The sequence below is a fragment of the Juglans regia genome, chromosome 10 (assembly GCF_001411555.2).
Source record: "Juglans regia cultivar Chandler chromosome 10, Walnut 2.0, whole genome shotgun sequence".
NCBI lineage: Eukaryota > Viridiplantae > Streptophyta > Magnoliopsida > Fagales > Juglandaceae > Juglans > Juglans regia.
In genome coordinates this window covers 136,043-157,271 of record NC_049910.1, presented here as the reverse complement: position 1 = coordinate 157,271, position 21,229 = coordinate 136,043, and the positions used below count along the sequence as shown (strand labels likewise).

The 21,229-nt window shown below is 39.1% G+C and overlaps 1 protein-coding gene across 3 annotated transcripts in view; it reads left to right on the top strand.

The window, feature by feature from the left end:
* The first annotated feature begins 1,566 nt into the window (after nt 1-1,566).
* The window catches only part of LOC109001850, a 28,071-nt gene continuing 8,408 nt past the window's right edge, over nt 1,567-21,229 (top strand). Inside the window, exons 1-6 of one of the 3 annotated variants that reach the window (XM_035694410.1) lie at nt 1,567-1,934; nt 2,594-2,802; nt 3,511-3,929; nt 3,992-4,140; nt 13,377-13,490; nt 13,595-13,678. In XM_035694410.1, the coding sequence (XP_035550303.1) occupies nt 3,612-3,929; nt 3,992-4,140; nt 13,377-13,490; nt 13,595-13,678 (665 nt within the window). In that variant the 5' untranslated portion in view covers nt 1,567-1,934; nt 2,594-2,802; nt 3,511-3,611. The remainder of the gene's footprint in view (nt 1,935-2,593; nt 2,803-3,510; nt 3,930-3,991; nt 4,141-13,376; nt 13,491-13,594; nt 13,679-21,229) is intronic. The other 2 variants (XM_035694409.1, XM_018979320.2) reach the window with 2 other exon arrangements.

Sequence of the window (21,229 nt, the reverse complement as noted above, 5' to 3'; positions counted from 1 at the left end):
TCTAGAATTGAATTTTGAAAACAAATGAGCTCCTAGAAAAATGTACATGTTTTCAAATCTATAATGGGTATTCGGTTAAAGCGTGGTCAGACCCATGGATACCAACTCTTGGAATTTCAGACCAAAACCTTTGAACCAAAATATTGAAATCTATCAATCCTTTAAAGTCTATGATCTTATTAACCAAACAATCCACACTTGGAACATTAAGAAAATACAAACTCTTTTTCAGCAGGATAGCATACCGAAAATTCAAAAAATTCCGTTACCTTATACCAACCAAAGATCGAACTATTCAACTTGGATAAATAGCCTAAATGGAATTTTTTTTTGTCAAAACAACTTAACATCTTGCAACACAATTTGCAAATACACTAATGCCAAATCTTCCAAATTTATCAATGGAAAAAATCTGGAAACTAAAGATCCATGTTCGCCATAAACTTCTCTTATGGAAAATCATTTGGAACTTAATACCGACCAGAGAAAGGCTGAAGAGTTTCATTCCGAATATTCCATCATTTAGCTGCCTACTGTGCGAAGAACAAGAAGAAACTACGTTCCATCTTTTTATTGAATGCCCAATTACCAGAATTCTATGGAGCCGAAGCAGTTAGCCATTAAATCTCTCTTCATTGGCGATCACTACAATGCAAGAATGGATACAGATTATCATTGATTCCGAAGCGAAGTTGGGGTTAAATTCTCAGGAAGAACATCATTTCCAATTATTTGCAGTCCTGATAACAGATTTGATCTGGAAAATAAGGAATGATGTAGTCCACAACCATACAATTATTTCTCTAGAGGAGGAAAAAGAGAAGTTTGATGCTTCATACCAAGAAAATTTATATGCATGGAAACAAAATGCGAAATCAAGTCAATCACAAAAATGGCAAGCCCCATCCAGATATCAAACAAGCATATCTTTAGATGCTGTAGTAAGAGATTCTTTCTCGACCTCTTTAGTAGTGAGTCAAGCCTCAAAGGGGAATATTTTAGAAATCTGGACAAAAAAAATGCTACCACAATCTCCGTCATAGTAGAAGCCTAGACAACAAAACTTGCAATAAAAATGACAAAACAATCACAAAAGGCTTCAACAATCCTAGAAGGAGATGCACAGGTCGAGATTTCGGCAATCCAAGGCGAATCGACTGTTTGGAAAATTAATCTCATTATTAAAGACATTGCTCAAGCGTTGAAAAATCATAATGATTGTAGTATTAGAAAAATATGTCAATCTCAAAATTGATGTGCGCTCTCAGTGGCACAATGAACAGCAACAAACTTTCGTTTTAGATAGCATACCCGTAGAAAAATTACCTTATTATATTTTGCATATTGAAAGCAGGAAGAATCCTCCCCTACTAACTTGTAATTTTTATCTTATTTATGAAAGCAGGCTTGATTAGAAAAAAATGATAATCAAGAGGCTTTATGTTTACAAGAAGATGTAGCAGGTATAGGCCATAGGGGGTGTCCCTTTAACCTTCATCGTTTAATTAACGAAGTTTGTGTTACGATAGAAAAAGAAAAAGAAAAAAGAGAGCCAGGCCCAGAGCTAAGCCGCGCCCTTGAGCGCCAAGTAAACTATTCAATGTAAACCTTAACGGTTGAGATAAACCACACAAACTCGTCTGATTCAGATTCTCCAGCACTCTGTCCCCTCCCTACTCCCACTCCATCGTGTTGCGCGTGTGCGTCTGCGAGTGCGTCTCTCTCTCTCTCTCTTCCCTTCCCACACGCTCTCTCCTTCCCATAACTAACCGGATAATACCCAAGCCTTCTGTGTCTATCGTTACTCCTACGTTTGCCCTCAGCATATTGGTGGGGTGGAGGCCGAAATCTCAAAGATTCGCGTGAAATCCGTGGACTCCAGTTTCTTACGCCCTTTTCTCTGCGAACAGCGTTGGAGAATATCACAGCTAATTGTATCGTTCGTTTCAATTTCTAGGGTTTTCTATTCCAATTTCAATGACTTGAAGAGTTTTTCCTCTTTGTTTCCTTGTCGTACAAGTACTTTTCGCGTTAGCACTTGACAAAGTTTGTTTCTTTCTGAAATCTAATTCTACTGGGGAAAGGTTTCTTCTTTGTCCTTCCAAGCGCTATTTTATTTTCTTTTATTTTTTAGTTTTTTTGTTGTTGCTGAAGATGCCCATAGAAGCTTTGAATATGTTGCTGTCTTCCTTTTTAGTTTTGTTTTAAAAGAAATTATTATTGTTGAAGGGGTTACAATACTTGTGCTTCAGCTTCACATGGAGTGAATGTTTCCATACCGTGCTTTGGATGGTCATTATTTCTCGAAACTTGTCCTTAGAGTCCAAAACTAGACACTGACCCCTGTTAGTTGCATTGGTTATGTCTATCACGTGGTTTGGGGTTTATAAGTTGATTTTTCTTTTTATGATTGCAAATTTATGGACGGCATTGTAAACAGTGATTTTGAACTGCCTACTGTTTGTCTGACGGAGCTCTGATTGGTCAATTTGGGAACTTGGGGTGGTAATGTGTCGGAATGCTGATGTTGTTCTTTATTAGTTTTGCTGATATTTAAGGATTAGTCTTATCTCAAATTTACAATCAAACCCAGCACGGAGATGGTGATGGACGCTGCTCTTGATGATTACAGCCTCATTCCCGGGGCTGTTAGATGCAGTGTTGTTAATGCCGTTCGAGTTTACTTCTGACTCCAACCCAATCTCCTTCTCGGCTTTACAATTATGAGAAAGATGGCCTAATGTTTTGCTGGGATTACAGCAGAATCACAGTTTCTTCTTCTTTGAATAATGCAGTTACTAGGTGTTAAATCTCTCTTTGCTCCATGAGGTTCAATGTGTCCTTTCTGGAAATAATATTGTTCAAATCTCATTATGGTGTGCATATGCTCACCGTGATAAATATCCTGCCAAAAAAATGTTTTATGTAAGAGTGAGGAGCGATCTAGTCAGTTGACACTGTATTCCACATATAGTTAATCAATCTATTAATATAGAATTATCTATATGGAAGTAATCCCTAATCATCTGATTATCATTGAATTGCTGTATGATGTATGCAATAGTGGGCGGCATTATACTTCTTGTATACTTGGGCTATGCCTTTTTTCTATCAAGATAACTTCTCTTATATAAAAAAATTGTGGGCGACATTATTGAGGAATTACTGACCCTATCAAAAAATTAAAAGTGAATATGATCCAATCATTGATCTAAATTAGCATGGATTCTTCCCCACAGATCTAATGGTAATTTTCTTCATATTAAGGAGTGCTCGACGTTGTTCATTCTGTTTTGTTGGGCCTTAGATTACAATGATTCTATTACACTGACTTTCTCAGCATAATGCAATGAATGCAAGCAATGATTAAGATATATCATATTTTACACTAAGTAGGTCAGAAAGGAAAAAAAAGGGGCGTGGGGGCACTCGTTTTGCAACTTCTTGGGCTTATATGTGGTGGATTGTTTACAGTATTTGACATCTTTCTCTAATATATGATTGTTTCAGGTTGTATACGGGGGGAAAAGTATGTGTTAAGGATGATCAAGACATTATTTTACATTATGTTGGTGTAAATTCCCGCCACATATTTTTTTTCATCTTTGCCAATGGCGGCTGATCAGCGGAGAAAACGATTACTTGGTGCAAGCATTAGAAGTTCCAGTTCTAGGCAGCAGCATGGAGTGAGAAGGAAGAATTTAGAATTGCCACGTAATGACTCAAACATGACATCTCATATTTCTCTTGAGTGGGATGACAATCAAAAAAGGATTGTTGCTAAAAGGGAACAAATTAGCATAAGTTGGAGATATTTGAGGCCATTTAATGATTCTATTCCTCATCATCAGAACATCTTAGCAGATGTATTTGCTATTCCTCGAGAAATTTTTGAGTTAGAGAATTTGACACATGTTCTCTCTTATGAGGTACCTTTATGATACTTAGAAATTTTTTTCTAGTTTGAGACTGCTTTATGCATTTTGTGCAGAACTTATTACAGGTTTGGCAGAGTCATCTATCAGAGAATGAGAGAAACTTTCTTGTGGAGCTTCTACCTAGAGGATTAGAGCCCCAACAAGTTGTGCAGGCATTGGTCGCAGGGGATAACTTTCACTTTGGAAACCCGTTTCTTAAATGGCAAGTAATCATATGTGATATTCTATTTTAAGTAATTGAACTGTTTTCTCTTTAGAAACAAGGTCTCATTATCAAATACTTGTAATATATGAGTAAGTCAAGACTTTGTTTTCAGACAACCGGGGTCAATAAAAAGAATATATATATGGGCAAGTATTCTTAGGCCCCGTTTGTTTCACAGATGGTTTTAACCCCTCTCTTCTCATCTTGACATCCAAACACTATTCAAATACAAATATTTTTCAATTTCAAATTTTCATAATCATTACCGAATCATTATAAATTTTCCAAACTTTCAAACAAAACACAATAAAAATTCAATTTTTTCAAATCCAAATCCAAAAACAAAAATAATATTAAAAAATAATATTTTAACAATATTTTAACTTTTTATTATTTTTATATTCAACCTTCTCTCTCCTTTCCCAAAACCCCATAAAATATCATATCTCCAACCATTTCACTACTATTCACAAACTATTTCATTACTATTCTCATCTGATCTGATCTGATCTGATCTGTGTAACCAAATGAGGCCTTAAATGGAAAATCATATACATATAAACCTCATTATGTGCGTGTATGTGCTTGCATACAATGTGTTGGTGTTGAATGTTAAATGGCTTAACATTTTATTTTATTGTATTTTCTCTCTCCTCCTTATTTTCTCTCCGTACACTTTTCTTTTATCGTTTGTTGGCTGGTGATGTTGTTCATGGGAGGCTAAGTGAGTGATTATTGCAAGTATGAGAAGGGACACGAGCATGTTGAATGTTGTTACTATTGATCTTAAGTCTTTTGAGGTAGTTAGAGTTGGGCGATGGGTGCACATTACAGAAAGGGGGTGGAAGTTGGTGAAAAGCCTTCACTTGGAGTTAGCCACGACATGGTGGTTCACTAAGGCTTTGGAGGATTGCTTGAAGGTGGGAAGGAGGGAGTTTTATACAGCTCACCAAAAAGGAGATAGGGGCTTCATAGCCCAAAGGTGTTCTAACTCCAAGGGGCTTTCATGGCATTGGTGGAATACAAACAGGGGGGGTCAGAGAAATTGTATTCTCATTCCTGAAGGCATAGATGGGAGGGGATGGACAAAACCGGTGGAGGTTTTGAGGGAGGCAGGTAGAGAAGGCCGCATAGCTAGGTTGACACCTCCAACGACGATGGCAGTGATGTCGGCATCTTATCCTTCAAAAAGTTCGTATTTGGAGGCTCTACAGAAACCTAGTGCTCGAGGTCTTGTTGCTAGCCCTGTTACGAGGCGTGTTGTCGCCGTATCTGCATAGGAGAAGTGTAGAGGGGGGGGTGGCAGAGGAGATGTTGGCCTTAATAAGGAAAACTTACTTCAGGCTCTGTCAGAGATGTAAGACCAATTGAGTGAAATGTAGACTAACTTAGTTGGATTGATACGGTTTGTAGAGGAAGCTAAAGGGGAGGGGGTGATATGGGGCGTGTTGGAGGATAAACAGCTAGGATCGAAACGGTGTGTTGAGGGAGTTAAGGGAGTGGGGTTGGGCTTGGGCCAAGGGGACGGGCTTGTTGAAGGTTGGTTTGAGGGATTGGGCTCAAAGAAGAGACAGGAGTTTGGGCTTGCGGGAGGGCCGGGCTTGGGGAAAGGCCCGATACGGGTTTGGAAGCCAGTGGGCCGAAATGTGAGTTTCGGCGTATTTGGGGGGGGGGGGGCATGACTGCTCCAACACCTGGTTCGACAGTGCCACCACTCGCATAGAAATTGTTGACGTGTGGTGGGCTGTCACATAACTTGCCGATGGAGGGAGAGGAGTCACTGGTTGCTGAAGATTTGGTGGTTCTGGAGAGGGGGAAGGAGGTGGAGAAGGGGGAGGTGGAAGGGGAAGGTTCTCTGATCCTTTTTGAGCCATCCACATCAGAGGGGGAGTCCACAGGGGAGGATCCTTCACCGATGTATCATGCCACCTCTACCTACTGACTGGGTAATAAAAAAGGTGGAGGAATTGCAGAGTGTGGTGGGGATTTCGTGTGAGGGATATGTTGATCAGTTTAGGGCTTTGTTAATAGCAATTGAGGTAGGCCATCTACAATTGGGAGCAGGGCCAAAAAGAAGTAGGGAGTTGAAGCGGCTCGATTGGTCCATTAACTATGATGGAAAGGAGGGGAGTGCAAGTCGTGGTAGGAATAAAGGGAGGGCTAAAATAGTTTATAAATAAAGCCCAAAATTCTGATTTGGAATGTTAGGGGGTTGAATGAAATAAATAAACGCCTCCGAATATGGTCTTTGTTAAGACAATGGAAGATGAATATTATTTGTTTGTAGGAAACAAAGTTGAAGATTATTACAAGAAGAACTATTTGAAGTATTTGGAGTTGCCAATATGTAGGATGGTCATACACTCATACTTACCTTCAAAGGGGGGGCTTTGGGTGGAATTTTGGTTATGTGGGACAAAAGGGTGGTGGAGAACATTGATGAATTTGTGGGAGAATACTCGATGGGGTGTTCCTTTAAAAATTCTTTAGATGGTTTTGAATGGGCCTTTGCTGGGGTTTATGGCCCTAATTTGGATAGTGAACGATGGCCCTAATTTGGATAGTGAACGACGGTTGCTTTGGGATGAGTTGGCATGCTTATGTACTTGGTGGGATGTTCCTTGGTGTATTGATGAGGATTTCAATGTGACAAGATTTTCCAGCGAAAGATTGGGGGAGGGGCGACAAAATCATGCTATGGCGGAATTCTCGGATTTAATATTTGAACTAGAACTCATGGACTTACCCCTCATGGGAGGTGACTATACTTGGTCTAACAACCAAGTCTAGTCAAGGCTGGACAGATTCCTCATTTCTCCTTCATGGGAAACACAATTTCCAGAATTATGTCAGAAAAGACTTCCTCGGGTATGCTCTGATCACTTTCCCATAGTGTTAGATTGTGGAGGAATTCCAGGTGGTAGAAGACCGTTCAAATTTGAGAATATGTGGTTAAAAGCGGAGGGGTTTGTGGAATTGGTTAGGCAATGGTGGGATTCATATCAACTAGAGGGCACCCCGAACAAGGTCTTCTTAGCTGGAAAATTGAAAGTTTTGAAGGTGGATTTGAAGACATGGAATGAACATGTATTTGGTAATGTAACATTACGAAAAAAGAATCTCCTGCAAGAATTGCATAGATTGGAGGGTGTAGAAGATGAGAATGAACGCAAATGCCAAGTTGTCTCAGAGGTAGAAAGGTTGATATTAATGGAGGAGATCTCGTGGAGGCAAAAGTCAAGGGCATTGTGGCATAAGGAGGGGGATAAATGTACAAAATTTTTTCATTGAGTTGCAAACTCACATAGGAGGGTTAATGCCATAGAGTCCATGACTATTGATGGAGGTTTATCATCAGATCAAGCTGTAATTAGAGATCATGTTGCTGGACATTTTGAACAATTGTTGACGGAACCTTATGCATGGAGACCAAAAGTAGATGGTCTAGCTTTTGAGGCCATTGATCAAAACAGTATGGTTTGGTTAGAGAGACCATTTGAAGAGGAAGAGGTACGACTAGTAATCAGAAAAATGAATAAGGATAAAGCACCGGGTCCGGACGGCTTTACCATGGCATTTTTCCAGACTTGTTGGGCGGTGGTGGGAGGGGAGGTTGTGCAGGTTTTTCAGGAATTTTTTTCGTTTGGAAAATTTGAGAAAAGTTTAAATGCTACTTTTATTGCACTTGTCCCTAAAAAGGTTGGTGCAATACAGGTGCAAGATTTTAGGCCTATTAGCCTTGTGGGCAGTATGTACAAGATAATTGCCAAGGTTCTTGCTAATAGGATGAACACTGTTATGGATAAGATTATTTCTAAGTCCTAAATGCATTTGTGAGAGGTAGACAAATATTTGATTCGGTTCTTATAGCTAATGAATGCTTGGACATCAAGCTTATATTGGGAGCACCGGGTATTTTATGTAATTGGATATGGAGAAGGCCTATGACCACGTCAATTGGAATTTTCTGTTTTATTTATTAAGTAGATGTGGTTTTGGGGAAAGATGATAGGGGTGGATGAAGCATTGTGTGTCAACGACTCGTTTCTCGATTTTGGTAACTGGTGATCCTGTGGGTTTCTTTGTTCTTGTGATGGAAGCTCTTAGTAGAATGGTGTCGGCTGCTGTAGAGGGGTGGTTTTTTTCAAGATTTTCAGCGGGGACTGCTAGCCATGGCTCCACCACTATTTCTCATCTCTTGTTTGTAGATGATACGTTGCTGTTTTGTGAGGATAAGGCAGGACATATTCAATATTTGAAGACCATCTTATTATGTTTTGAAGCGGCATCCAGATTAAAGATAAACCTTGCTAAAACAAAGATGGTTGCAGTGGGTGAGGTAAGAAACAATAGAGGATTGGCCAGCATATTGGGTTGTGTGGTTTCTTCGCTGCCATGGAAGTATCTTGATCTTCCGTTGGGAGCAACTTTCAAAGCCAAGACAATTTGAGAGGAGGTGTTAGAGAAATTAGAGCATAGGTTGGCCGGGTGGAAAATGTTATACTTATCGAAAGGGAGGCGGATCACACTTATAAAGAGCACTCTATCTAACCTTCCCACATATTTCTTGTCTTTATTTCCCCTTCCGGCAAATATTGCATCTAGGATTGAGAAACTCCAACGTGATTTTCTGTGGAGTGGTCTAGGTGATGAGTTTAAATTTCATCTAGTTGGTTAGGATAAAGTGTGTACTCTTTCGAGAGATGGTGGGTTGGGGGTCCGTAATGTTAGGGTCTTTAATAAGGCTTTATTAGGGAAATAGTTGTAGCGTTATAATCATGAGAGAGAAGCCTTATGGAAATGGGTGATGGATGCGAAGTATGGGAGAGCAAGGGGGGGTTGGTGTTCTAATGAGGGGAGGGGGGCTTATGGTGTTGGGTTGTGAAAGTATATAAGGCAAGGGTGGGGGGATTATTCGAGTAACACTAGGCTATGTTTGGGGGATGGCGGCAGAATTAGCTTTTGGGATGATGTGTGGGTGGGAGATTCGGCTCTTAAGGATGCTTATCCTCATGTTTTCAGAATTGCACTAGATAAGGAAGTTATGGTGGTTGATGTGAGGGTAATTAGTCATGGTTCACAGGGTGTGGAATATCAACCTCACTAAGGAGGCACAAGATTGGGAAGTGAGTGTGCTGGAGGAGTTCTTCAACCTGCTGTATAACATCATTGTTGGGGTTCCAATTGAAGACACAATGGAATGGAGACCTTCTAAGAAAAGGAAATTCTCGGTACGCTCTTTCTATGACATACTTTAAGCTTAAACTAGGCCCAATTTTTCGTGGAAGAACATATGGAGGAGTAAAGCACCTCCCAAGGCTGCGTTCTTTGTTTGAACAACAGCTCTATGGAAGATCCTAACCATTGATAATCAAGGAGGAGGGAAATTATAATTATGGACTGGTTTTGTATTTGTAGAAATAGTGGGGAAACGGTATACCATTTACTCTTACATTGTGATTTTGTAAGGGACATATGGAATTACTTTTTCAGCAGTATGAGACTAGCTTGGGTAATGTCGGGAAGGGTGGTGAAACTACTAGCTAGCTGGAGAGGGATCACAGGGACACCACAGATTGCAGCAGTGTGAAAGATGGCTCCTATTTGTATTTTCTGGTGTATTTGTAGAGAAAGAAATGATAGACTTTTTGAGGATCATGAACGTTCCTCGGAGGAATTGAGGAGATTTTTTTGGAAGACTTTATTTTGTGGGCCATTGCTTTAGAGTTAAATGGTCTTAGCTTCCATAACTTTCTTGTAACAGTTTCTAGTTCTTAATTTGGTGTACTCATACGTATACTTCCAGTGTACTTGGACTATGTCTATCTTTATCAATACAAGGGATAAGGCTCCTGGTCCGGATGGCTTTACTATAGGATTTTCTCAAGTGTGTTAGGAGGTGGTTGAGGAAGATATAATGCAAGTTTTTCTTGAATTTCATACTAATGCTAGCTTTGAAAAGAGTCTCAATGCCACTTTCTTAGCCCTCATTCCTAAAAAGGTGGGATCTAGGGAAGTGAGAGATTATCGCCCCATTAATCTTGTGAATGGGGTGTACAAGATTCTTTCCAAAGTGTTAGCAAATAGATTGAGCTCGGTGGTGGAAAAACTAATCTCAAAGCCACAAAATGCGTTTGTCAAAGGTAGACAAATCCTTGATTCGGTACTTATCGCAAATGAAGTTTTGGATGGTCAATTGAAGTCTAGAGTACCCGGGCTACTTTGCAAGTTAGACATGGAGAAAGCGTATGATCATGTCAACTGGAAATTCTTACTTTACTTACTTGGTAGATGTGGTTTTGGGTGGAAATGGTAAAAATGGGTAGAATTTTGCATTTCTTCATCTTGTTTCTCTATCTTTGTAAACGGCACACCGGTAGGCTTCTTCAACTTCTCTCGTGGCTTGAGACAGGGAGACCCGCTTTCTCCTCTTCTTTTCTTATTTGTCATGGAAGCACTCAGTAAGATGATTGAGGGTCTAGTGGACGGGGGGTTACTCCATGGGTTTGCGGTGGGGAATGGTGACCTCAACATTTCCCATTTGTTATTTGCTGACGACATGCTCATCTTTTGTGGTGCACACCTTGGTCAGGTTCAAGCCTTGAGAGCGTTACTCCTTTGTTTTGCTGTTGTATCCAATTTGAGCATTAACCTTGCAAAGTCAGAATTAGTACTAGTTAGTGGGGGCTGTCCCCGATGTGGAGATTTTATCTATTACCTTGGGATGTAAGATATCTTCGCTTCCTATGAAGTATCTTGGCTTACCGTTGGGTGCCTCCTATAAATCAGTAAGGATTTGGAATGATGTGGTCGAAAGGGTGGAGAGCAGATTGGCTGCTTGGAAGAGACTATATTTGTCGAAAGGTGGTAGGTTAACTTTGATCGAAAACACTCTTTCAAACTTACCTATCTACTTTTTGTCTCTATTTCCACTTTCCACAAAGGTGGCTAACCGCATTGAGAAGCTACAAAGGGACTTCTTATAGAGGGGATTGGTGGAAGAGTTCAAATTCCACCTGGTTAATTGGCCAATAGTTTGTACCCCAATTTCTGGGGGAGGTTTAGGGATTCGCCACTTGTTGAAATTCAATCAAGCTCTTTTGGGTAAGTGGTTGTGGAGTTACCAAACTGATCGAGAGGCCTTATGGAAGTCCGTTATAGATTCACAGTTCGAGGAAGCTTGGGGAGGATGGTGTTCGAATGAGGTTTGAGACACTCATGGAGTGAGGTTGTGGAAAAACATTAGGAGTCTTTGGGGGACCTTTCGAGAACATGAACATGTTGTTGTGGGTGATGGTTCGCGGGTCTGCTTTTGGTCTGATAAATGGTGCGGTAATTATTGTATACGACATACCTTCCTTGCTATCTTTGCTCTCGCTAGAGAAAAGGAGGCATCGATCGCCGATCTTCTGGTCTTTTCAAATGGCACCCCACAATAGAATATTGACTTCATTCGGGCAGTCCAAGATTGGGAGTTGGAGTTTATTACAGAGTTCTTTGTGGTATTATATTCTGCAAGTATTTCAGGGGGCACTGGAGACAAGATGCTTTGGAATCATTCTAGGAAAGATATTTTCTCTGTCAGTTCTTTTTATCAAAATCTTACTAACTCCGGAAAGCTTATGTATCCGTGGAAGAGCATATGGCAGACGAAAGCCCCATCAAAAGCAGCCTTTTTTGTTTGGACAACATCGTTGGACAATATCCTTACTATAGATAATTTGAGGAAACGACGAGTTATTATCCTAAATTGGTGTTGTATGTGTAAGAAGCATGGGGAGTCAATTGATCATTTGGTTTTACACTGTGAGGTGGCAAAGGGCATGTGGGATGATTTTTTCTTAAGAGTTGGATTGTCTTGGGTTATGCCTTGTAGATTGGTGGATTTTCTCTCAAGCTGGAGAGGACTATACGACAATTCTCAGGTAGCGGCAATTTGGAGGTTGGTTCCAATATGTTTGTGTTGGTGTATTTGGAGGGAGAGAAATGCAAGAAGTTTCGAAGATCAAAAGAGAACATTGGAAGAGCTAAAAGTTGTCTTTTTTAAATTATTGTTCTCATGGGCGGGGGCCATAGCTTGTAACGGACTTAGTGTCCATGATCTTCTTCTTTCTATTGTAACTTCTAGCTAGGCATTCTTTATGTATACTTCCGGTGTAATTGGACTTTACCTATTTCTATAAATATAATATCTTTGATTACCTATTAAAAAAAAAATTACTTCTTACTTCTCAAAAAAAAAAAAAAAAAGGCTTAACTATTATTAATTTACTGAAACCTGTTTGTAGATGTACTTTTTAGAATGCTTGAATTTTTTTATAGTTCTGAATGTGTTTTGAGTTTTTGTGCATGGATTGGTCATTTTCCTCTTGCCAACTATTCAAATTTAAAGATCCAGATTATGTTATTAATTCAAATATAGCACCTTTTTTTTTTTTTTTCCATTTTTTGGGAAAGTATCTTCTAGGTGGCAATTACAAAAGAAATCCAATGGTACACATGACTAGTAGTAATGATCATTGTAGGCTGGCTCATTGGGCTTGTCACCTTTTTCTCTTACTAGGTTAAATTGAAGAATAATTTTTTCCTTCAAAAGACACAAGACTTCATTTAGGAGAAGAGAACCCAGGAAATTTAGGCCTGGTTTGGTTACACGAATGAAACTATTTCATCTCATCTAATCATATCATTATAGCTTTCTCAAATTTCCACACAAAATATAATAAACAATACAATTTTTTCAAATTTCAAAATAAAAATAATATTAAAAAATTATATTTCAAAAACATTTTATTCAACTTTTAACTTTTATCTCATCTTATCTCATTTCATCTGTATAACCAAACGAGGCCTTACAGAAAAAGAGTTGCTTGGTTTGGCTGAACTTTCTGTTTATTCCTCTCATTTTCTATTGCAAATCATGTAACTACAGCCTTTTGTTTTTATTGTTTCCTCATTTTGCACTCTGTTGATGGAAATGGTGTATTTCCACCAATGTTGTATTTAGCTTTCCATTATTTCGATGGCATCTTTTATAGGCCTGACCTGCTATTAGTTTCTAAATTGCAATGGCTGCAATCTTATTGCACTTTAGTCTCAAAGATAGAAATCTGAAAAGCAGAAAGCGAACTTCCATATATGGTTGGCGTTCGAAAGAAGTGTTCCTTATGTGCTCTGTAATCTAACTCCCAAGTTCAATTTAGGGAATGTGTCTGAAACATATATGCTTGCAGGGGTGCTTCACTTTGTTCTGGCAGTCTTCACCCTGATGTAGTTCTTCATCGGGAACAGTGTTTAAAGGCTGAGAAAAAAATATATTACTCAAAGTTACAGAAGTATCATAATGAGTAAGTTAAGCATCTCTTTTGCTTTATATTTAATCTTGTTGTTTAGAGTTTTTTTCCTCGTTTAGAGTTCTTTGATTTCAAATTTTTTATTTTTCTTGTGGCAGTATGATAGGATGCGTACTGAAGTTGAAAGAGAGATGGGAAAATTGCAAGGATCTAGAAAAGGAAATAATGCAGAAACTATGGAGGTTATAGTCGTCACATTTTCTAATATTATATAATTGTCATTTTCAATCATGTTTTTTGCAAAATTCGATGGGTGCATGATTGTGGCAAGAATGTGTTTTTTGAGAGATATATTTTTGAAACCGACTGCTTTTTCTTCACATACGAATATGTTGCTAGAGAGATATTAGTTTAGTGTAATCTTGGAAGAAGTGAATATGGTGGTGTAAGATTCCTTTTGACTCTTTATATATTTCACTAAATCGTTTCATTTTGTGATAGGTAATCAAGAAGTCTTATTCAAAAAAGTAGGTAAAGCCCAAGTACACATGGAGTATACATGAGAAATACCTAATTAGAGTTTACAATCAAAGAAGAAAATCATGGATATTGAGCCCATTACAAACAATGGCCCCAGCCTATAGGAACAATGATTTAAAAAAGAAAACTTTAAGCTCCTCTATTATTCTCTTGCGATCTTCAAAGATTCTATCATTTCTCTCCCACCAAATAAACCAACATATACATATATGAACCATTCTCCAGATTGCTGCCACTTGTGAGTTACCTTGGAGTCTAAGAGGCATGACCCATGATAATCCAATTCCTACAAAAAAATATCCCACATGGTCTTGGCCACCTCACAATGTAAAAGTAGATGATCTATTGATCCACCATTCTTCTTAAACACACAACACCAGTCCAACACCATTACTTGGCGTTTCCTTAAATTATCTGTGGTAAGTATCTTGTCCAATGATGCCATACGAAAAAACTGCTTTTGAAGGAGCTTTTGTTTGCCATATACTCTTCCATGGGAACATGGTCATTCTAGGGTTTGTTAGAACTTGGTAGAACGATCTGACAGTGAATCTACCTTTCTTGGAGAGGCTCTAGTTCATCTTATCTATGGTACCCTTGTTTATGCTTACGGAATACAGTGCCGCATAGAACTTTGTGATAGTCTCAAACTCCTAATCTTGGGCTGACCTAATGAAATCTACATTCCATCGAGGGGAGTCACTAGAAAAGACCAAGAGATCAGCTATCGTTGCATCATTTGCTCACGTGAGCTCAAAAATGGCAGGGAAGGTGTCTTGTAGGCTTTGTTCATCACACCGTTTGTTATACCAAAATCTGACACGAGAATCGTTGCCTACCACAATATGTTCATATCTTCAGAAGATCTCCCTATGTCTCCTAATGTATTTCCACAAACTGACCCATATGGGTCACGTACCTCATTCAAGACCATCCTCCCCAAGCCTTCCCTAACTGTGAATCTATATGGACTTCCATAGGACCCCCCTTTCGTGTTGGTACCGCCACAACCATTTACCTAACAGGGCTTGGTTGAACTTCATCAAGTTACAAATTCCCAATCCACCCTCAGAAATTGGAGTATAGACAATTGACCAATTTACCAAATGAAATTTGAACTCTTCCCCCAATCCACTCCACAGGAAGTTTCGTTGTAGCTTCTTAATACGGTTGGCAACCTTTGTGGGGGGCGGGAGTAAAGACTGAAAATAGGTGGGTAGGTTAGAAAGAATACATTTAATCAAAGTGAGTCTTACCACTTTTAGACAAATACAACCTCTTCCAAGAAGCCAATCTACACTCCACCTTTTCAATCATGCCATTCCAAATCTTTTTTGATTTAGAGGAAGCACCCAGTGGTAAGTCGAGATACTTCAGGGGTAGAGATGATACTTTACATACCAAGAGAGAGGTTAAATTCTCCACTTTAGGGATAGCCCCCACCAACACCAATTCAGATTTTGAGAGGTGAACTCTCAAACTCGAGACAACTTCAAAAGAAAGAAGTAGAACCCTCAAAGATTGGATATGCCTGAGATTTGTTCCACAGAAGATGAGAGTATCATCAACAAAAAACAGGTGAGAAATATCAATGCAGTCATAATCACCATTCCCCACCAAGAAATCGTAGAGAAAACCACCTTCCACAAGACCTACAATCATCTTACTGAGAGCTTCCATGATAAATAAAAAAAGTAAAAAAGAGCGAGTCCCCCTGTCTCAAACCACAAGAGAAGTTGAAGGAACCCGCCGGTGAACCATTCACCAAGATAGAGAAGTGAACTGTAGAGATGCAAAACTCTACTCATTTTTGCCATTTATTCCCAAAGCCACATCTTGCAAGTAAATAAAGTAGAAACTTCCAGGTGACGTGTTCCTAGGCTTTCTCCATGTATAATTTGCAAAGTAACCCAGGTTCTCTAGATTTGAGTGTCCATTCAAAATGTCATTTGCAATTAAGACCGAATTTGCGGCTTCAAAATTAACTTTTCCATTACCGTACTCAATCTGTTTGCTAACACTTTAGAAAGAATCTTAGAAAGAATCTTGTAAATCCCATTCACAAGGCTAATGGGGCAATAGTCTCTAACATCCACTGACCCCACCTTTTTTGGGAATGAGTGCTAAGAAAGTAGCATTAAGACTTTTTTCAAATCTGGCATTAGTATGAAAATCTTGAAAAACCCACATAAGGTCACCCTTGATCACTTCCCAACAAGCTTGGAAAAAGCCCATGGTAGAATCTTTAGGGCCTGATTGTTACTAGCCATGCCACAGATTATTGTGCACACTTCATCTTCTTCAAAAGGCCTCTCTAGCCACCTTGCACATTGTTGATCTAATGCTGAAAAAATTAAACCATCCACTTTTGGTCGCCAGGTGTGCTGTTTAGATAGGAGGTGTTGGTAATACGGTGCGATTTGGTTCTTAATGACTAGCTGATCCAAGGAAACTACTCCATCTACTATCAACATATAAATGGCGTTGTTCCTCCTATGAGAATTAGCCACCCTATGGAAGCATTTCGTGCACTTGTCTCCCTCCTTGAGCCATAGCATCCTTGATTTTTGTTTCCAAGAACTCTCATCCATCAATGTTACTCTTTCAAATTCTGTGACTAATCAACTCTTGCGGGTTCTCTCGGATTTAGAGAGAGTTCTTGCCTCCTCCTTGCCCTCCAGACCTTGTAACTCCTCTAAGAGAGAGTGCCGTTGTTGAGTCACATTGCCAAAAATGACCAAAAACTTATTCATTCCATAATTCCATTGATTCAAATCATGTTTTAGCGCTTTTAACTTTCTTGTCATTATGAAGCTTGAAGAGCTTTGGAAACAGTAAGAAGACCACCATTGTTTTACCTTATCTACAAAACGGTCAAATTTAAGTCACATATTCTCAAATTTAAAATACATTTTTATCTCCTTGGATGACTCCACATTCTAAGATGATGGAGAAATGATCAAAGTATAACTTGGGTAATCTTCTTTGAGTTACATCCGGAAAATGTAACTTACAGTCTAGAGTTAACAAAAACCTACCAATCCTTGACCAAGATGAGTTCATAATTGTTGGACCAAGTAAATGTACCTCCAGTTAATGGAATATCCACAAGCTCATGTTTTGAAATGAAATCAGAAAACTCCCTCATGGCGGGAGTGCTGTGGGACACACCCTACCTTTCACTTGGGAAGCGAGTTACATTGAAGTTACCCTCAATGTAATTGTAACACCCCGAGTCCAAAAGTGTGATTTTTATTATTATTATTGTTATTGTTATTGTTATTATTTTATTAGATATGTTTTGAGGTAGTAATTTGTTTTGAATAGGATTTCTCTACTATACGCCTCTTTTATCTTTTTGTTTGGTTTGGGAGTTTTCTGAATTGAAATTATCTCTAATTCAAACACTTCAAAACTCTAATATCCTCTCAAGTGTTCCTTTCCTTGTGGGAGTAGTTTTCCAAAGTTTAGTCAAGCTTAAACCCCTCCAGGTCACTCACGATAGCTTCCTTCCCCTCATCTATAAAACCCACGAGACTCTTAGCAAAAACCATGAAACTCTCACACACTAGCCACCATAGTAGCTTCGGCAGACAGAGAAAACCACTTCCCAACAGCCACCCTAGCACTACTCTTCATACCAAATCAATCACCTCGCTGAAAACTACCACAGAACACGCCGACGCCCTCCGTTCGCCACTAGAAGAGTCGGATCACCTCACGACAGCCACAGAACCCGCCGACCAAGCACCTCCCTCCGCCTCGCACTCCCTTCCGAGGTTCCAGTCGCGTCGCCGGTCGATTCCAGCCACTCGAGAGCTGTCGTCACCTCAGCCTTCTTCCCTCGGTAACGCGCTACAAGCTGGAAATCAGGAAATAGCGCTAAGAAGTAAATAGTATGATCATATAAATGTATGCGTATTGTGAATATTATTGTCATGTATGAAAATATGATGTGCTTATGATGGTTATCTACGCTACGCTAAGAGACAAGTCAAGGTTAGATTCCTTTCGTGATCTTGAGGGAATATGAGATTATGCTTGAATGAATGAATTTGTTTGATTAATTGAATGTTACTAAAAATCATATGAAAGCAATGAGATGTTCATGTAGTAATTCAAGTCAAGTATGCCATGTAATAAAATAGCCATATTATGCAAGCCATGTTCATGTAGTACTTAGATTATGTATGCCATGAAACGTCATAAAATATTCAAATCATATTATGTTATGCAAGTTAAGTGAAACACGGACCCAGGCGTGTTTCACTCCATGTTATGCAAGTTAAGTGAAATACGGATTCAAGCGTGTTTCACTCCATGTTATGCAAGTTAAGTGAAACACGGACCCAAGCGTGTTTCACATCATGTTATGCAAGTTAAGTGATACACGGACCCAAGCGTGTTTCACTCCATGTTTTGCAAGTTAAGTGAAACACGAACTCAAGCGTGTTTCACCCTATGATAAGACAAGATAAACAAGATATTATGCATTCACGATTACATGTTTGCCACGATTATGTATGCTTCCGCTTTTGGTTAATGATTAAAACATATGCTATGTGAGTCCGTGACGATATATGTATGTAAAATCCTTCAGAAAGTCATGTTACGTGTTTGATTGTAATCTATGAAGTTGTAGGTTTGTTTTGAAGAGTCTCATAGAAATTAATTGCATATTAGGCAAAAATTATATTTTACGGTATGATATGCTACTTACTGAGTATTCGACTCATTTTGTTTGTTTGTCTTCTTGTTTTCTTTCATGTCTAATTCTCGCAGATGATGTCTATGATGATGCAGAGTTGGATTCCCTGGAATAGATCTAGTACAAAGACTTAGGAATGAATAAGTGATATTCACACAAGAATTAGATTCCTTTTTATTTCATTCATAGGATTAGTTTATGTTCTTTTATTTTACGTTCAGTTGTTAAAACAATCACGTTCAATTCAGTTTTAACGTTTTGATGAATTTCAATAAATAAGGTATTTCAGGATATGAATCTCTTTACCGGGCATTATGTTATAAATGTTAATAACATCTCTATCCTACGGGAACGGGGTGTTACAATGTAGCTTAGTAACTCCTACCAACTAAGAAGTCCCGCCAATTCTTCTCACAATGGCCTTCTCTCCGAATCAATATTAGGGCCATAAACTCCAGCAAATGCCCATTGGAAACTGCCTTCTAAATTCGTAAAAGAGCAAGCTACAGTGAAATCACCCACACATTCCTCCACCCTTTTCACCACCCTTTTATCGAACATAATTAGGATGCCACCGAATGCTCCTTTAGATGGCAAGTATGACCACACATGCACACATGTTGCCCTCTCCATGAACTCCGGACTAGGTTTCTTCTAATGAATTCCAACTTGGTCTCCTGTAAGCAAATAATTTCACATTTCCATTGGCGAAGTAAGTTTTTGATTGGAGCCATTTGTTATGCTCATTCAGCCCCCTTATATTCCATGATATTATTTTTGGTTTCTGGTTGGAAGAAATTATATTTGTCAAACGGCGGAAGAGTTATCTTGATAAAGAGCACGCTGTCTAATCTTCCTACATATTTCCTTTCTCTTTTTCCTTTGCCTATGGGGGTGGCTAATAGAATATAGAGGGTTTTTCAGAATTTTTTGTGGGATGGTAATGGTGAGGAAAGAAAGTTTCATTTGGTTAGTTGGAATAAAGTTTGTCTTCCGGTCTCTAGTGGAGGTTTTGGGGTGCAAAATTTGAAGCTCTTTTAATAAAGTTCTTCTTGGGAAATGGCTTTGGAGGTATCATATTGAGAGGAATGCATTATGGAGAAACATTGTGGATGTTAAATATGGGAGGATGTGGGGGAGTTGGTGTTCTAATGAAGAGGTGCGTATGGGGTGGGTTTGTGGAAGTCCATTTGGTTGGGATGGGGGGAATTTGTCAAACATATTAAATACAAAGTGGGGGATGGGACAAAGGTTAATTTTTGGCATGATATTTGGTATGGGGATTTAGCTCTTAAGCATGTTTATCCTAATCTTTCTAGGATTGCTAGGGATCAAGGGGCTGTAGTAGCTGATTCCTTTCATTTTTATAATAATAAGCTTCTTTGGAATGTGGAATTTATTAGAGATGTGAATGATTGGGAAGTAATTGAAGTCTCTGATTTTTTTGGAAGATTATATGACTTGAAGTTTGCTCAGGGTAGGGAGGGTAGTCTGCTGTGGGTACATGCTGAAAATTCCAGATTTTCGATCAGCTCTTTTTACAAGGCGTTAACCTGTCATGGTGTCAAAGATTACCCCTGGAAATGCATTTGGAGATCTAAGGTGCCTAGTAAGGTTGCATTTTTCTGCTGGTTGGTCTCTTGGAAAAATTTTAACCACGGATAATTTGAGAAAAAGAGGACTATTTGTTGTAGATTGGTGTTTCATGTGTAAGAAAGATGGTGAATCTGTTGACCATCTTTTTCATTGTGAGGTGGCTAAGATTTGTGGAATGAGATCTTTGATAGGACGGGTATTGCTTGGGTGATGCCTAAGCACGTGGTGGACCTTTTTGCATGTTGGCAAGGTTTCGTGGGGAGACAAAGTAGTGTAGCTGTGTGGAAGATGATCCCTTTGTGCTTGATATGGTGCTTATGGTTGGAGAGGAATGAGAGGTACTGCTTACAGAGTTAGATGAATAGTAGCTCGATGGGAGAACTTAGGTGGTTTTTCTTTGGCACTTTATGCTTTTGGGCTAAGGCTCTTGTAGGGAATGGAAATTTTCATGATTGGCTTTAGTCGTTTCTTGCTCTAGTTTGTAGCCAGGTGTACTCTCTTGTATACTTCCTGTGTACTTGGGCTATGCCTATTTACTTGAAATAAGATTATCTTATTAATTATAAAAAAATATTATTTTTGGTTTCATATAGCAACCATCTTTACCCTCCTCTTGAGATGCCCCCAATTAGAGATCTCCCCACCATCATCATTCATTGCCCACGTAAGCCTTTTGAGTTCACTCTCTTTTTTTTTTAGTCGAATTAAGGGATGGATCAAATTTGGATTGTGTGTACCCGACCTCTATAGTTGTAAGTAATGCCATGAATTCATCTTCAAAACCCTCGCATGTAATCCCTACATAGTGCTTAATCTCCATAGCTTTTTGAATTAGCCAATTTGACTCACTGAGATGAAAGGAGTTTAGAGGAATGGGTTCTTCCACCTCAACAGATGACATGCTCCTCCCTGTATCCTCCCTCCCTTCGGCCTAGTGTGAAATTTTTTT